The following is an 18,750-nucleotide window of genomic DNA, read 5'->3' as shown; positions in this document are numbered from 1 at the left end:
GACTACCAGCTCCCGATGCGGGGGAGACCCTGGTCGAAGCATTTATAGTGCAGTGATTAATAGAAAGTGGCTGTCATAGACTAGAGATGAAATGTGGTGTGTGCTTATAAACTGTGCCTATAAACTGCGTAACTGTGGGCAATTTATCCAACCTTTCTAAACACCATTTCCTCATCTCTAAATTGGGAATAAGCATACTTAATGCGCGGCTTGCGGTCGGTATTAAACTAGTGTTCCAAATCATTAGCTCTTGGCACTTAAGGTAGCTGTCCCAACTATCACCTCACCCGCTCCACCTCACGGACGAGGAAATGGGCCTAGAAGGGGGTGAAGAGGTTTGTTCGAGGTCACAGGTAGTTAACAGCAGAGTGGAAATTCCAGATCCTTGAGCCCTCGCCGGGACTCCTTCTTGCTCCCCACCGCTTTCGTTGGTGTCCGCAGCGATCCACCAAGTCTCTGCAGATTATAAACTTACCCCTTCAAAAAAACAAAACAAAACAAAACAGAACAAACAAAGCAGAAAAAAAAAATCCAACAAACTCACCCCTTATCCCCCCAGTGCCCGCTACACTGGGAAGCCTCTACCAATTACCAACGACAAAGTCCGTGAGCTTGGGCCTCGGCTTTTTCCATTTAGCAAAGGGGAGGGAAAGACACGGAAGACCCTGCCTCCCCAAAAGTGATTAAAGGGTAATGGGAGTTCTAGGCGTGGCCCGGTCTATGAGAACTCGCCGTCCCGGCGTTCCTGTCATTTGCATTCCAATACAGCTACTTCACCCGTCCGGCCCCGCCCGCGGGCGGCCCCCGCACCCTCCCGGCCGCGGCTGGCGCACCTGCAGCGCGTAGGTGGGGGCTCGCGCGCCGGGCCAGACTGCCGGGAGCCGGACCCGCGCGTCGGAAGTTCGCAGGGGCGGGGCCGAGCCGCGCGTTCCGGCCCGGGGGCGTGGCCTCGCGCAGGTGCGCCGAGCGGCTCGGGTTTCACTGAAACTTAGCCCTCTCCGGGGAGGAGCGCGGAGAGGCTTGGATTAGAGCAGGTGAGACCGCGGCTTCCTCTCCGAGCGGCGAGTGGGGCTCCGAGTTTCGAATCAGTGGCTGCGAATGCCCTGCCCGCCCGGCGGCGGGGCTGCAGGAAGAATGCGAAGCGTGAGCGCAGCGTGGCTGCTGGGGGGCGCCATCCTGCTGGCGGCCTCTGTCTCCTGCAATCGCACCATCCAAGGTGAGAAACTTGGTCAGGGAGGGCTCCTGCCGCTAAGGAGTGGGGGTCCAAGGCACACGGGCAGGTGGTGGAAGCGGGCAGGTGCGCGAAGGGTGTTCTGCTGCTGCTGCCACCACCTCTCGCATCCCCCTCGAGGTGACTTTGATGGGGATCCCTGCGCCGGGAGGGCCAACTAGATGGGACAAACGGGAGAGGCTGAGGTCCGCGGAGGGAAGAGGAGGGAATGGAGTGCTCGCATCTAAAGGGTACCTAGAGGGCTCAGCCGCCCTTCCCCCTGGTTGGCTTCTTTGTAAACTAAGGAGCTTTCCGCAAATACTGAGGGGCTGGCCCCGCAGGACCCCTTGGAGTTGGTTGGCTCAGAGCGGTGTGGAATGGGTGAGAGCCCGAGGCCTGGGAAACATCCTTGTCGCTTTTTGCGACCCCCTTCAGCTTTTAGAGCCCCTTCTTCTGAGTCGGCTCACGTAGTTCGAAACCCTCCCGGGGCGCGAAGCTCCTCCGGCACGGTGGATGGCCGGGGTCTAAAAGGGCCGGACCCCGCTGGGTTTGGGGGGTAATGAGCGCTCAGCCTCGAGTTATAGAGCAGTTGCGAGTCACGCGGATTTTACCAATGGAACTTCGCGGACCGTGCCTTACGGCCCTGGGTTTCCGGGCCTTTGTGTGCCACACGTAACAGCCTTTGGCTGGCGCTGAGGTATGGCGGAGGCTGCCAGCTCCGGGACTGGAACAGCACGGGAGCCGTCCGGCGGTGCTCAGGGCCTAACTTGTGCGGGGCAGCTGGGTTCCGCCGATGTGCTGCCCGGGGTGTGCTCCAGCCTGTCCTCCTGGGGGCGGGGTCTCCCCGGCTGAGCGGGCCTCTCGTCGGGGGATCGTGGGCCGGATATCACGCTGCTGTGCTGCTAATGGGTGTCTGGCTGTTTGGAGCAGCCGCTGTAGCCTTAAAAGGGAGGTTCTCATTTCCCTGCGCAATTTGCAGACCTGCTGTAAAAGGCAGGGTCTCGCTTTTATCTTCTTCGTAAAAACATTGTAAAAGAGCAAATCACTGTCGATTTGAATTAGACTGAAGAAAGTGACCCTTTTTCCCCTGGACTTGCAGAAAAGGATGTTGTAGTATATTACTTGAAAACTGCACCACTGTATACATTTTATTGGTCAGCATTAGAATAAAGACATTTATTTATTAACCAGGAACATTGAAACTGTGGTGAACACTTTTCGTTTTGCCTCTGTCTTTTAAAGTTGGAAACTTAAAATTCGGGGATAAAACTAAGGTTGTGCAAACATTTAAAAAATATGTAGGTGTAGATGACTGAATGCTTTTCTGATTTAGACAGTTCGTAAAGGAAGATAGCCCTGAGTATTTGACTTGCTGTTGTTTACAAATTGAGGGGGCTGGGCTGGGGGGGGCACTGGTTCCTGGAGAATATAGTGAACTTGTTTAACAACAACAAAAAAATCAAGTTACTTGTTAACCAGAACTATTTAATATTGCACCTTGAGGGTTTTTTTCTCCACATACTTTTGTTCCTTTTGCATGGTAACTTTCCTAAAGGGTTAGTTAAGTGACAGACATTAATAATGGTAGATGGAGCTTTCCCTCCCAATCTGAAACTAAATCGAGTATGATTAAGAAATAGAGCATCCCCAAAGTTCTTCTGCCCCTTAGCATGCCTCTTTGCTCATCCCCTTTTAGCTTGACCCTTATGCATGCTCCTCAGTTTGCTACAAGGCATATATTAGGTTTGATTTTCTTAGTTTTTTGGGGAGATCTCACGAAAAAGACTGACTCCTAGAGGGCAGATCCACCAAGGATACACCCTTCTCATTTTACAGATGGGGGCCACTGATTTGGGGATCAGGGCAAGGAAAACACTCCATCAGACCACATTTGCATTCCTGTCCCAACAGTAATTGATAATTATTTGTGTAAATATGTTTAATTTGTTTCCCCACTGGATCATAAACTCTGGGAGGCCAGGGAAACATCTCCATTGCCATGGTCCAGCACAGTCTCATTATCTAAAGGAGCTCAGTAAATATCGAATGAGGAATGGAGTGGACTTACCCAGAGTGGCTGGGTAGGGTGATGGCAGTTGGGCATTTTTGTCAGCTTGTTTTAGGCACGCACTTTTTTCTACCATGTCACAAGCCTGGGAGGGTCCCCTATGATGCATTCTGCTTTTCTTTTGGAGACTGAAACTTCTGTTCTCTTTGTAATTGATTATGCATTATACAAGTAGTATGTGATCTAGACAAGTTCTGGAGAGCAGTAATGAGCACAATTGCAGGGGGAGGGGCAGAGGGAGAGGGAGAGAGAATCCTAAGCAGGCTCTACCCCAGGCACCCCACAAAAATTTTTTTGAAAAAGAAAAGTTTAATTAAATCATTTTCAGTACTCAGGGGCACCTGGGTAGCTCATTTGGTTAAGTGCCGAACTCTTCATCTCTGCTCAGGTCTTGATCTCAGGGTAGTGAGTTCAAGCCCCGCTTTGGGCTCCATGCTGGGTGTGGAGCCTACTTAAAAAAAAAAAATCGGGGCACCTGGGTGGCTCAGTTGTTAAGCGTCTGCCTTCGGCTCAGCTCATGATCCCCGGGTTCTGGGATCGAGTCCCGCATCGGGCTCCCTGCTCCGCGGGAAGCCTGCTTCTCCCTCTCCCACTCCCCCTGCTTGTGTTCTCTCTCTCGCTGTGTCTCTATCAAATAAATAAATAAAAATCTTTTTAAAAAAAATCATTTTCAGGGTGCCTGGGTGGCTCAGTCGGTTAAGCATCTGCCTTCGGCTCAGGTCATGATCTCAGGGCCCTGGGATGGAGCCCTGCAACCTGCTCCCTGCTGAGCAGGGAGCCTGCTTCTCCCTCTCCCTCTGCTGCTCCCCCTGCTTGTGCTCTCTCTGGTGCGCGCTCTCTCTCTCTCTCTCATAAATAAATAAATACATACATACATACATAAATACATACATACATACAAACAAAAATACAAACATAAATACATAATAAATAAATAAAAATAAAATAAAAATCTTTTTAAAAAATCATTTTCAGGGGCGCCTGGGTGGCTCAGTGGTTAAGCGTCTGCCTTCGGCTCAGGTCGTGATCTCAGGGTCCCGGGATCGAGCCCCGCATCGGGCTTCCTGCTCAGCGGGAAGCCTGCTTCTCCCTCTCCCTGCCCCCCGCCCCCCCGCCTGCTCCCGCTTGTGTTCCCTCTCTCGCTGTGTCTCTCTCTGTCAAATAAATTTTTTTTTAAATCTTTTTTTTTTAAAAGGTAAAAGTTTTCATACATTTTTCCTAAAAGTAAATCGGAAGTGTTTTATTTTTTTATTATTTTTTGAAGATTTTATTTATTTGACAGAGAGAGACACAGCGAGAGAGGGAACACTAGCAGGGGGAGTGGGAGAGGGAGAAGCAGGCTTCCCGCTGAGCAGGGACCCCAATGCGGGGCTCGATCCCAGGGTCCTGGGATCATGACCTGAGCCAAAGGCAGACATTTAAGGACTGAGCCACCCAGGCGCCCCCGGAAGTGTTTTAAAACAGTGAAAATCCCCCATTCTCTCTTCTCTGGTCTCAATAGACTTCTTTGCACAGATACATATATATTTTGTAACAGTGGAAGGATTCTATTGTATATACTCTGCAGCAGTTTATTTTTTAACCTTATCTGCTCATGGTCACTGTAGGGAACTCTGTCCATACTTTTATAGGGGGGAATATTATTCATTGTATAAATATCATAAGTTACTGAACTAATCTCCTTTTAATTTTATTTATTTATTTATTTATTTATTTATTTATTTTAAGTAAGCTCTGTGATTAATGTGGGGCTCGGACTCATGACTTGGAGATCAAGAGTTGCATGCTCTACCAACTGAGGCAGCCAGGTGCCCCAGATTGGTCTCCTTTTTAATGGTGGTTGAGACTCACATGTTTGTTTTGTTAGGATAAACAGTATTGCAGTAAATATTCTTGTACACACAGTGTTTGTGTGCATGTTAGCTGGTGTATGTGCAGGGCAAATTCCTGTGAGTAAATCGATAGATCCTGGGGCAAGTACACTTCACATTTTGATGTTTTGCCATATTGATCTCCAAGAAGATTGTACCAATTTACACTCCTTTGACAAAGAAATCCAAACAATGTAGAGGTGTGTGAAGTAAAAAAAAGGAAAATTCTCCCCTCCCCACCCACTTTACTCCACAGAGATGGCCATTTATCATTCGGTGGATATCCTTCTAGATTTCAGATTTTGCATATAAATGCATATTTTGTTATATAGATGGAAGCAAGTTGTTCTGTCTGTTGCTTTTTTCAGTCCACTGTAAACAGTTATCTTTGCATTTCAGTATTATTGAATAGTAGGCATAGTGTCTACTATTAATGTTAGGGACCATCTGGGGATATGTATGGTAAATTAGGAATAGGGGCTGATGAACATTCCTTCCTTCCTATTTGCAGTGAGGGTGGGGGATGCTGCCTTGAGTATCTGCGGGTATGTATTCTTGCATACTTGGGCAAATATTGTTGATTACAGACCATAAATGGGGATGCTTTTATACCCAGGACTTCATATGTGTTCAAAATTTATATGTGCATTTAATTTTTTCCCCACTATGAAATAGAAATGATTTTACCTGGGGGGTGCCTGGGTAGCTCAGTCTGTTGAGCATCTGACTTTTGGTTTTGGTTTGGGTCATGATCTCAGGGTCATGGGATTGAGCCTCTCACTGCACAGTGCAGAGTCTGCTGGAGATTCTCTCCCTTTCCATCTCCCTCTCCCTGCTCACTCACGCACGCATGCCCTCTATCTCAAATAAATAAATAAATAAATAAAATCTAAAAAAAAATGATTTTATCTGGTTTACAAGTGGGAGATATAGGTAGGTAGGTAGATAGATAGATGGGAGCTGGGATAATATCAGTTCTAGACAAGTCTTGGTGACTGGTATAGAACATTGTATGGGGTAAACGTCTATGCACTATGCTGAAAGGGCTTTAGGGATCTTTGAGTAGCATCTTGATGTTTACTAGTGTGAAGCAGCATGCTGTTTGTGTGCTCTGTGACTGGTACAGTGCACACAGTTAACGTGAATGCTAAATTTGATTGAGACAATTCAAGGTCATATGTTAGAATATTCTCAAGAAATTTCTCTCAATCCCTCCCTCCCTTCCTTTCCTTTTTTTTTTTTCTTTTTTGTTTTAAAGTATTTCTTGCTCTTTTTCCCGCCTTTTTATTTTAGTATTCTTATTTAAAACAAATTTTGATCTCTTTACATAAAACTTCCTGACCTGATATGTGCTTGTTACTCTGGAGAATTTTGAACATCTGAAAGTAGATTATAGTGAATCCCATGTACCCCACACTCAGGTTCAATAAATATGCCCTAGTTTCCTGCCTTCCTCCCTGTGATATTTTTTAACAGCTTTATTAAGATATAATTTGCATACCATACAATTCACCTACTTAAAGTCTACAATTCCATAACTTTAAGAATATTCACAGAACTGTTTATTCATCATCACAGTCAACTTCAGGATATTCTCATTACCCCAAAAGAATACCCCAGCCCACCCCTTTAGTCATCACTCCCCAAATTGCCCCATTCCCCAGCTCCTGACAACCGTTATTCTAATTTCTATCTATGGATTTGCTTATTCAGGACAAATTTGTGACTGGCATCTTTTATTTAGTACGGTTAAGGTTCATCCATGTTGTAGCATGTATCAGTATTTCTTTTATTGCCAACTAATATTCTATTGAATGCATACACCACATTTTGTTTATCCATTCATCAGTTGATGAACTTTTGGGTTGTTTCCACTTTTTTAAATTTTAAGTAATCTCTACACCCAATGTTGTGTTCAAACTCACGACCCTGAACAAGAGTTGCATGCTCTGCTGACAGAGCCAACAAGGTGCCCCATAGGTTGTTTCCACTTTCTGATGCTTATGAATAGTGCTGTGAACATCTGTGGACATGTTTTTGTGTGGACATGTTTTGTTTTAAAGATTTATTTGAGAAAGAGAGGACACAAGCAGGGATGAGGGGCAGAGAGAGAGGGAGCACCAACCTCCCCCCCCCCCCCCCCCCCGCTGAGCAGGGATCCCAACGTGGGACTTGATCCCAGGACTCTGGGATCATGACCCGAGCCAAAGGTAGATTGCCCAACCAACTGAGACACCCAGGTGCCCCTAGATACGTGTTTTTATTTGTCTTAAGTATATACTAGGAGTGGGAATTGCAGGCTCATCTGGCAAGTCTACGTTTAGCCATTTGAGGAACTGCCAGATTATTTTCCATAGAGACAGCATCATTTTTATATTCCCACCGGAAGTACCTGAGGGTATCAATCCTTGTGTTATTTTGAAGTAAATCCAGATATAATTTCATCTTAAGGTATTTCAGGATGTATTCATAAAAGGTGAAGATTTATCAAACATAACCACATAACCACTTAAAATAATTTCTTTTTTTTTTTTTAAGATTTTATTCATTTATTGACAGAGAGTGAGCACAAGCAGGGGGAGCAGCAGAAGGAGAGAGAGGGAGAAGCAGGCTCCCCGCTGAGCAGGGAGCCCAATGCGGGGCTCCATTCCAGGACCCTGGGATCATGACCTGAGTTGAAGGCAGCCGCTTAATGACTGAGCCGCCCAGGCGCCCCAGTACTATTTTTTAAAATTTTTTTTTATTTTTTATTGTATTTTTTTCCTTCTTTCAAAGATTTTATTCATTCATTTGAGAGAGAGAGGCAGACAGACAGAGAGAGAGGCAGAGGCAGATGGAGAATAAACTCCCTGCTGAGCCGGGAACCCGACATGGAGCTCAAGCCCAGGACCCTGGGATCACGACCCCAGCTGAAGGCAGATGCTTAACCATCTGAGCCACCCAGGCGCCCCAATAAAAAAATTTTTTAAAAGATTTTATTTATTTGAGAGAGAGAGAGGTGCGAGCGGGGGAGGTGGGAGGGGCAGAGGGAGAGGGAGAGAAAATCTCAAGCAGACTCCACGCTGAGCTCAGAGCCTGACACTGGGCTCCATCCCATGACTCCGAGATCCTGATCTGAGCCTAAATCAAGAGTTGGACGCTTAACCGACTGAGCTACTCAAGCACCCCCCACCCCCCCAAAAAATGTTTTAAGTAAGCTCTACACCCAACGTGGGGCTTGAACTCACAACTCTGACATCAAGAGTCACCATGCTCCACTGACTGAGCCAGCCAGGTGCCTCTATAAGTCCTATTTTAATAGTTGTTTGAATCAGGATCCACAGAAGGCCGACCACACATTACATGGATTTATAGGTCTTTGAAATTCTTTAATCTGAGAGTCCCTCCTCTACACCTCATTCTCTCTTATTTTTGCTTTGTAATTTGTATTTTGAAGAAATTAGGTCCTTGATCCTGTAGCAGTTTCCACATTCTGGGTTTTTCTGGCTCCAGTCATGTGGTGTTATTTAATATGTCCTATTGTCTCCTTCATTTCCATTAACTTGGCAGTTGGATCCAGGTGCTTGATCAGATTCAGGTTTGTTTTGTGTTGTTGTTGTTTGTTTGTTTGTTTTGGCAAGGTTAACTTGACAGGTGTTTCTTTTCTTAGGCACATAATATCTGGTCATCATTTTTGTGATGTTAGTAACTGTGGATATCAATGCCTAGATTTTTCTCTTTTGTAAAGCAAGCTATATAATCTTTTTTTTTTTTTTCCCCCACTAAAAACAATTGAGTTTTCTTTGTGGTAATTATAAAATCTTGTTGGCTCTGTCCTATAGAAATACAGGCTAACTCATTGAATTGGTCTGTGGTGGGCTGTTTCTGGGGTGGAGGACCTAGCTCTTTGAATGGCAGAGTTCTCCAGAACCCAGTCCACCGGTCAGTTACCAGCTCTGCCCCCACTCCCTCTCTGGAGAGTTAGTGAACACTTTACAGACAGAGAATTCACAGGATTCTCTTACACTTCTGAAGGCTTCAAACATGTTGATGTTAATACAAATAAATATATAAATTATTAGAGAAGGGGCTAATTTAAAGAGAGTGGTTTTTAAAATGGCAAAAATTTACATTTAAAACTTTCAGTTTGAGAAAAAATATTGTGTGGAGTTGGCATAATTTGGTTGGTCTTGATGGATCACAGCATAACGGGTCAGGGCCTCCAAGGTGCGGTGTGGTATAATGGTGAGAAACATGGATTCTAGAAACAGACTGCTTGGTGTTGAATCCTGACTTCGGCCTAACAACTGTTTAGCCTTGGGAAAGTTACTCAGTTTCTTTGCACATCAGCTTGTGGATCTATAAAATGGTGATCTGGTAATAGCACCTCCCTCACAAGGTTGTTGTGGAAGTGAAGTGAGCTAATGCACGTGAAGTGTTGGAAGCAATGTCGGACCCGTGGTAGGAGCCCCTCGGAGGAACACTTCCCAGTGTTAAGGGTTGTATTTTGTAGGGCCCTGCTCCTACAGCACCCCTGCTGGTGCTCCTGTCCTTGTGTGGCTTCCGTAGAACTGGACCAGCCCGGGAGCTAAAGAAATGGGCGGGAGAGCTCTTGATTCTCCCTCGCTTCCTTCCATGGTGTGCCTAGCTGAGCTTCTCGATCCACCTCAGGGGTGTTGAGCACCTGCTAGATGTCAGGGCTATGCCAGGGACTGTGGGAACTGGAAAAAAATTAGGACAGAATCCCACAATTAAAGAAACCTATAATCTCATACAGGGACCCTTGCCATTTTGGGTCTGGGGAGAGTTCCACAGACATCTCATCTGTCTATAAAAAACAAACAAACTAGCCTTCTGAGGTGCTTCAAAATGCGTCACTCTGCTAACTGGTTTTGCAAAACATGTAAAGTGGGTCTTGAAGTCAGTGTAGAGGGTGGTGACTGGTTTTTTATAAGGATGAAATAGAATATAATAGAAAGTATTAGAGTGCAGCCTGTGTAATAAAGGTAATTGTTTTGTGAAACTTTTTTCCATTATGGATGATATGTATTAGAACTGGGTGTTTCTTACTGTGGGTTTTAGTCAAGTATCTGAGGAACACTGTAATATGTAGCAATATTTTAACATTTTTATTTTAAAAATAATTCATATTCGTTTTAAAACATTATAAAAGAGATTAGGTAGAACACGAGATGGGTGTATCCTACGTGTTTAGTTTCCTGTGGCTGCCGTAACAGTTGCACTAGCTGGTGGCTTTCAAATAGAAATTTATTCACTCACAGTTCTGGGGGGGCAGAGGTCTGAGATCAAGGTGTGAGCACGTCTGAAGACTCGGGGAGAATCTGTTCCTTGTTTCCTCCAGCTTCTCAGGGTTCTTGGTGTTTCTTGGCATTCCTTGGCTTGTTCCTCAGCATCGTTCCAACCTCCGCCTCCATTTTCATACTGTTTCTCCTTTCGGCCTTCTCTTCTGTTTCTCTCAAATCTCCCTCTGCCTTTCTCTTATAAAGACACTTGTCATTGGATTTAGGGCCCACTTAGATAATCAGAATGATCTTCTCATCTCAAGATCCTTAATTACATCTACAAAGATCTTTTTTTTTTTCTTTTTAAGAATTTATTTATTTGAGAGAGAGCACACACATGAGTGCACGAGCAGGGGGAGAGGTGGAGGGAGAGGGAAAGAGAATATCTCAAGCAGACTCCCCACTGAGCCCAGAGCCCAATGTGGACTGGATCTCATGGCCCTAAGATCATGACCTGAGCCAAAATCAAGACTCAGATGTTCAGCTGACTGAGCCACCAGGTGCCCCCAAAAGATCCTTTTTCTTTCTCTTTCTTTCTTTCTTTCTTTCTTTCTTTCTTTCTTTCTTTCTTTCTTTTCTTTTCTTTTCTTTTCTTTTCTTTTCTTTTCTTTAGATTCTATTTATTTATTTGAGAGAGAGAGGAGAGACCGAGCACAAGCAGGGGGAGTGGGAGAGGGAGAAGCAGGCTTCCCACAGAGCAGGGAGCCGGATGCAGGGCTCCATCCCAGGACCCTGAGATAACGACCTCAGCCGAAGGCAGACGCTTCACCGCCTGAGCCACCAAGGCGCCCTCCGTCACTTTCTTCTGTGGCTCCGTGAACACTTGGTTAGGCAGGATGTAGGCTGGATATGTCATTTGTATGTGGTTTCTAAAGTTTAAGGCAAATACGGGAATGACAGCATACATTGTTCAGCTTGCCATGGTACTTGCTTCAAAGTCAGAGCACAGATTGTCTGAACACAAATAGTGCACCGACCCGTTCAGTGACCCTGAGGTCAGAAGCCTTGCCTGCCCGCTGGCCTCCATAGGAAGGTGTCCAGGAGGCCCACGCAGCAGCAGGGCAGTCCCTGCCTGTGGCCTGCGGTGTCCTCATGGGTGCAGAGGGAACGTCCCTTGTGCTGCTGGGGATCTCCCTGTGTCAGACTTTGGGAGAGGGAATGACAGGTAGGCCAGGCTGGATGCTGTCTGACAGCCAGAGTGAGAGAGGTGGCCGTCATTGGAATAGTTAGGAACAAATAACTGTGGGTCGTGTGTAAAAATAAATTTAAATACTGTCAGTTTTTTTGAGTCCTAGAAATCAGTTTTATATTTCACATGTACCCCACAACCTTCCGTTAAAAAAAAACCCATTGTAAAAAGCAACGATACAAACAAAACCCAATAATCCCATCACCCAAAGAAAGCACTTGTAAGCCTTTTGTATACTCCTTTTGTCTTTGTTTAAAGTACTTTTATTTAAAGATTTTATTTCTTTATTTACTTGAGAGAGAGGGAGAGCACATGAAAGCTTGGAAGGGGGGGGAGGAGAGGGAGAGAATCTCAAGCCGACTCCACACCGAACATGGAGCAAGGCAGGGCTCCATCTCACGACCCTGAGATATGACTTCAGCTGAAACCAAGAGTTGGACACCTAACCAACTGAGCCACCCAGGAGCCCCTAAAGTACTTTTATTTAAACAATTACCGCTGAAAGATTGATCTCTGTAATGACCCTTGTTTGCCTTGCCTTTTTTGTTTAGGAACCAATAGAACCTCTAAAGGAAGAAGTCTCATTGGTAAGGTTGACAGCTCATCTCCTATCACTGGGAAAGGAGTTACCGTGAAGCCAGGCTTTTTTGTGGATGAGTTTTCTGCCTCCGTCCTCACTGGAAAACTGACTACCGTCTTTCTTCCAATTGTCTACACGATTGTATTTGTGATTGGTTTACCAAGTAATGGCATGGCTCTGTGGGTCTTTCTTTTCCGAACAAAGAAGAAGCACCCTGCTGTGATTTACATGGCCAATCTAGCCTTGGCAGACCTCCTCTCTGTGATCTGGTTCCCTTTGAAGATTGCTTATCACATACATGGCAACAACTGGATTTATGGGGAAGCTCTTTGCAAAGTACTCATTGGCTTTTTCTATGGCAACATGTACTGTTCCATTCTCTTCATGACCTGCCTCAGTGTGCAGAGGTACTGGGTTATCGTGAATCCCTTGGTGCACCCCAGGAAGAAGGCAAACATTGCCTTTGGGGTCTCGCTGGGGATATGGGTGCTGATTCTGCTGGTTACCATCCCCTTGTATGTCGTGAAGCAGACTGTGTACATTCCAGCTCTTAACATCACAACCTGCCATGATGTTTTGCCTGAGGAGGTGCTGGTAGGGGACATGTTCAATTATTTCCTCTCTCTGGCCATTGGAGTCTTTCTGTTCCCAGCCTTGCTCACGGCCTCTGCCTATGTGCTAATGATCAGAACACTCCAATCTTCTGCGATGGATGAAAACTCGGAAAAGAAGAGGCAGAGAGCCATCAAACTCATTGTCACTGTCCTGGCCATGTACCTGATCTGCTTCACTCCTAGTAACCTTCTGCTTGTGGTACATTATTTCCTGATTAAAACCAGGAGCCAGAGCCACGTCTACGCCCTGTACATTGTAGCCCTCTGCCTCTCCACCCTCAACAGCTGCATCGACCCCTTCGTCTACTACTTTGTTTCACAAGACTTCAGGGATCACGCGAAGAATGCTCTCCTTTGTCGAAGTGTACGTACCGTACGGCAGATGCAAATATCCTTCGCCTCAAAGAAGTCCTCCAGGAAATCCAGCTCTTATTCTTCAAGTTCAACCAGTGTTAAAACCTCTTACTGAGTTTTTCAGGCCCTCCGTTGGTTGTTTTACAGGAGGATTTGGAGCCTGCTTAATGTTATGGGTATGTTTCTGTTGTCCCCTGACCGAGTGGGTCTCCCCACATGCCATGTATATGTAGCACCTCTCAGGATTGCTGGAAGCTTCCCTGTTTGCATGAGGAAAGTCCCCCAAGTTAACAGATGTCAGTTTTAGAATTCCGCTACTCAGATGCTCCCGGAAATGGAACTAACAGAAGCAAACTTTTCAGAAGGCGGTGAAAAATCAGAAGCTCAGTGACTTGTACAAGCTCTTGGCTGAAACTTACAGCCATGTTAGAGCTTTAGCGTCCTCAGAGATGATCAGACCAATGGACTGACTGTACAGATCAGGAAAGTAACGAGGTGAAGAAGCTACGCAGAGTCGGGTCGCTTCCATTCCAACCAGGGGCAGCTGGTTAGCATTGGACCGTAGACTTGGAATGTTAGTGGGGTTCTCCTATCACCTGCTTGTGGATCTTGTTTAAAAATGCAGGTTCGAGAGACTCAGGAATGAGAGAACTCAGGGTCTGAGTCAGGAAACTGCATTTTAACAAGCCTCTGCTGCAGATGCTCATGCACACCCAGGTTTGAGAACCACTGGTCTGGGTGCCAAGGGAGAAGCAAACTGCTTTGTGTCCCTTTTATGTATAGCTTGTAATGAGATCTGTTTGTTGTCTCATTAGGACTCTCAGTTATTTATCAGCCCTTTGAGCTTTTGAATATATCCTTATCGCTACAAGGAAGATACATTGAAGATTTTAAATCTTCACAAAGTTTACTTTACAAAGTTCATGTAACTGTACACTGACTCAGAGTCTTAGGTAGTCTGAGGTATAGATGGTTTCAAAGTAAGAGGGGCATTTACCACTTAGTATTTTTCAAAAATTATAGTTGGATTATTTATTGGCAGTTTTTTTCACTTGCTACAAATACGAAATTGTAATGCCTCCGCTGGATTTGAACACATCTGTTGGAAAAGAATGCTAAAGAGATGTGATATATAAGATATTTAGAGGGTACTTATTCCAAAGTGAATTTATATAACTTGTATTTGTGATTTTTTTTGAAATAATTTTATTGTAATGATTGATTTACAAATAACACATGACCCCCCCCCCCTTTTTTTTACAACTTATTTTTGAGTTGTGTGTTTTGTGGGTTTTTTTGAGGGAGGGTGTGGGGAAAGGGTAGCTCCAGCATCACTCCTGTAAAAAGAAATGATGTGATGCTCACACCATAGTTCTTAGATAAATAAGGCCATGCAGTACATACTGCTTGAGGACAGTTGTTTTCACTTGACAGTTTAGAATTTGTTCCATTCTGTGTCTTTCGGTTGACCTCCATTTTTAATGGATACAGACTTGAATTTGGGGGTATACTGTGATGTAGTGAGTCGTTTCCCTAGCGATGTCTCCTGAAGTCTCTTTTTATTGTTGTTGTTGTTGTTATTAAAATGATGCTGCATTGGACATCTGTGTAGACATCTTTGTGAGTATTTCTATAGGATAAGTTCCTGGAAGTAGAATGACCAGGTCAAAAGTCAGATGACCATTTAAAATTTTGGTAACTCTTGCCAAATTGCCTTCAGTAGTTTATATTTCAACCAAAATAGTACATTTGTACCTGTTTCCTGAAATGCTCCTCCACATTTGACCTATCAGTCTTTTGAGAATTTTGCTAATCTGACTAGAAACAGAATCTTACTGTTTTAATTTGCACTGAAGCAGCATAGCCTCGTGGCTAAGAGGGCAGCTCCTGAGCTGGCAGGCACGGCTGACTTCTGACCCCATCATACCTCGTTTTGTGAGCTAAGGGAAGATCCTTCCCTGTGCCTTAGTTTCTCATTTGTAAAACGAGGAAAATGATATTTTCCTTACGGAGTTATGAGGATTAAATGTTCAGCACACATATGCACTCATAAATATCACTTAGCACTGTGACTGTTACACTGCTAATGGGATTTCATTTCTGCTGCGCCCCCTTTCCCCTCCAGTTCCCGTTTATACCTTGCCTTCCCTGCAGGCTCTGCTTTGAGTCTCATAGCAGGCTGAGGTTGTCTTCATTTTCCAGGTAAGAAAGCAAAAGATGGTGGGCACAGAAGAAAAGGAAGCAGAAGCAGATGGCTCACAGGGGCCCTGCAGGTGGTGTATGGACTGATCCAGTGGAAAAACTTATTTTGGTATTTGCCATTTCTTTTGTCAATCATTTTTATAATACATGCTGGTATATTAAACTGAACAAGAACATATGAAAATTTTCTTTCCTACCTATGCCCATTCTCTTCTCCCAAAGGAAACAAATTTTTATAATAACTTATCTATAAAATGCATATCTATATTATATATTAAATATATTAACTATTATAGATCTTAAATATTATATAATAAATATCTTAAATACGTGAATATATACATGCGCACACATGTTAACTTATAAATCCATTAATATGGATCTTCCTAATTATTTTTAAAATGTTTTTTTAAAGATTTTATTTATTTTAGAGAGCATGCACGGGGGCGGGGGGCAGAAGGAGAGGGAGAGAGAGGATCTTAAGCAGACTCTCACTGAGTGCAGAGCCCCACCCTTGGCTCAGTCTCACCACCGACCGAGATCATGACCTGAGCCGAAATCAAGAGTTGGATGCTTAACCAACTGAGCCATGTAGGCTCCTCTTCCTCACTATTTTTAATGACTAGGTAGTATTCCATGTATGGATGATCATTATTTAGTTCCCTAAGGAAGAGGATTGTTGTTGTTGATGTTGATTCATTTTTCATCAAACTTTTTTTAAGATTTATTTATTTATTTGAGAGAGAGCGTGCCCGTGCATGTGAGCAAGCAGGGGGAGGGGCAGAGGCAGAGGGGGCGGGAGAAAGCAATCTCAAGCAGACTCCCTGCTGAGCACGGAACTCCATCCCACAGCCCGTGAGTTGAAACCAAGAGTTGGACTCTTAACTGACTGGCCCACCCAGGCACCAGTGGGGTCCAAATTTTTAAAGCAATCTGCAGATTTGAATATTTTGCACTCCGCTGGCTCCACTCAAATTAAGAGGGCCTTCTTAATTTGAAAGCGAATGTGGATTTGTGCCAGCACTAATGCTAAACTGCCTGGTTTGGAGTTGTTTTATGCATATTATCTGGGTGTCACTTCTGTTGTTTGTAGCAGCGGTTTCAGACTAATTTCCTGGTTACCAAGAGTTCATAAATCCTGGGGCTGTAATCTCATCATATGCATAGTTGAGTGATTACAACTTTCTTCTTGGAACTTGAACTCACTGGAGGCCCTTGGGAGGATTGAACTATGTTACAGAATCAGGTAAATTTTGTCACTGCTCCCCGCCCCGGTCTCACTGATTAAAATTATGTTTCTGTGCTGCAGAGTTTGGATGTTGTCTTCACAGGAGAAGTCTCTGATTCTACTAGGTCAGAGGCATGTGTCATCCACCCCCAGTTCTGAAGAAAACAAACACAGATCAAGTCCCACATTTTTTTAAGCCTAGGAACTTCACTGAGATGGTTGTTCGATCTAAATGGAAGTGATAGGAGTCCTTCACACCACACCTTGTCTTTGTTGAAGGAGAGTCTGAGCTGGCTCGGGTGTGAGCTGCTCTTACCTCTACCGGTCAGTCATTCGGTGGAATATTTCCCAGGCTTTATCTTTATTAGTGAGAAATTAGGCTTAGCTGAAATCACGGGCCATCCCCTTCTGCAGAAGCCACTGCCCCAGCCTGCAGGCTCCGTGGCAAACTCCGGGTGAGCTGTCAGCACCCAGCAGCAATGTAAGTGCCATGAACAGTGTTCAGTGCAAATAATCAGATCAGGGTTCCGGCACTAGCAGTAGTCATGGGGTCAGTGCTCTCAATGAAATGCACTGATATTAAAGACAAAACCAGTTCTCCAGTATTTGGCTACTGGAAAGCCTTTAAAGAATATCAGCCTATTCCAAAGTTAGATCTTGAGAGTAGGAGAAAGTCAAGGAAAACATGAAGGACAAGAAGGCTTGGGAAAGGCCATCATTATGGTTTATCCCTCTGAACACTGTTTTGCTTAAATTTTTTTTTTTTAAGATTTATTTGTTTATTTGACAGAGGGAGACAAGGCGAGAGAGAGAGGGAACACAAGCAGGGGGAGTGGGAGAGGGAGAAGCAGGCTTCCCGCTGAGCAGGGAGCCCGATGCGGGGCTCGATCCCAGGACCCTGGGATCATGAGCTGAGCCGAAGGCAGACGCTTAACGACTGAGCCACCCAGGCGCCCCTTAAATATTTTCTTTTTAAGATTTTATTTATTTGAGAGAGAGAGCATGAGCGGGGAGGGGCTAAGGGAGAGGGAGAAAGAATCTGAAGTAGACTGCATACCGAGCATAGAGCCCAACGTGGGGCTCGATCCCACAGCTGTAAGATCATGATCTGAGCCGCAACCAAGAGTCAGACGCTTAACCAACTGAGCCACCCAGGCGCCCCTTGCTTAAACATTTTAAAAAATAAACTTCTAAAAATTGTAAAAGTAATAAGTGGTCTAGTAAGTAAATTTGAGAATATAAAAGGATATAGCACATATTCCCTCCCTACCCACTTTATCAGAACCCAGTTACTCCCTTAGTGTGCCCTTTGAGGTATTTTCTGGGCATGTATGAGCATGTGTACCAATATGCTTTTTTAAGTAAAAGAGGAGTTATACTATATATATATATATATAGCTATACTATATAGTATATATATATAGTTTAAATATATATATTATATATGTATATATACAATAACTTATCCAAAAACTTAGAGGCTTAAAACAACAATAAAAACTTACTAAATATGCACAGTTTCTGGGGGTCATGAATTCAGGAGTAGTTTATCCAGAAAGATTTTTATTTATTTATTTGAGAGGGTGCAAGAGAACATGAGAGGGGGAAGGGCCAGAGGCAGAGGGAGAGGGAGAACACTCCCCCCTGAGCAGGGAGCCTGATGCGGGCCTCGATCCCAGGACCCTGAGATCATGACCTGAGCCCAAGGCAGATGCTTAACCCACTGAGCCACCCAGGAACCCCGGCCATGGGCATCTTGAGTTTGAGATACCTGTTAACACATCCATCTAGGGACACCTGGGTGGCTCAGTCGTTAAGCGTCTCCCTTCTGCTCAGGTCATGATCCTGAGGTCTGGGATCGAGCCCTGCATTGGTCTCCCTCTCCCACTCCCCCTGCTTGTGTTCCCTCTGTCGTGCTCTCTCTCTGTCAAATGAATAAATAAAATCTTTTTTAAAAAAAACAAACACATCCATCTAGAACTGTTGAGTAGGACATTTGGATATCTGAGTCTGGATTTTTTTTCTTTTCATCAGAGCTGGAGATAAAGGTTTGAGTCTTTGCTATGTCATTAGCATTTTTATTTTTTCTTTCCTTTATTTATTTAAAGTAAGCTCTACTCCCAAAGTGGGGCTCGAACCCACGACCCTAAGA

At 44.6% G+C, this 18,750-nt stretch overlaps 1 protein-coding gene across 1 annotated transcript; it reads left to right on the top strand.

Moving 5' to 3' along the window:
• Positions 1–946: 946 nt before the first annotated feature.
• On the top strand, positions 947–14,769 carry F2RL1 (F2R like trypsin receptor 1). Its single transcript, XM_036115802.2, has 2 exons — positions 947–1,216; positions 12,172–14,769. The coding sequence occupies exons 1-2, from the start codon at positions 1,099–1,101 to the stop codon at positions 13,281–13,283; spliced, it is 1,230 nt and encodes a 409-aa protein (XP_035971695.1). The 5' UTR covers positions 947–1,098; the 3' UTR covers positions 13,284–14,769.
• The last annotated feature ends 3,981 nt before the right edge of the window (positions 14,770–18,750 follow it).

Source organism: Halichoerus grypus, chromosome 2 (assembly GCF_964656455.1).
Source record: "Halichoerus grypus chromosome 2, mHalGry1.hap1.1, whole genome shotgun sequence".
Classification (NCBI taxonomy): Eukaryota; Metazoa; Chordata; class Mammalia; order Carnivora; family Phocidae; genus Halichoerus; species Halichoerus grypus.
Note: the sequence above shows the minus strand (reverse complement) of the source record. Positions and strands in the feature narration are given on the sequence as shown.

Coding starts and splice junctions, on each gene's coding strand:
- F2RL1 (XM_036115802.2), top strand. CDS start 1,099: ATGCCCTGCCCGCCCGGCGGCGGGGCTGCAGGAAGAATGCGAAGCGTG. Junction 1,217..12,171: donor CTGCAATCGCACCATCCAAG/GTGAGAAACTTG, acceptor TTTTTTGTTTAG/GAACCAATAGAACCTCTAAA.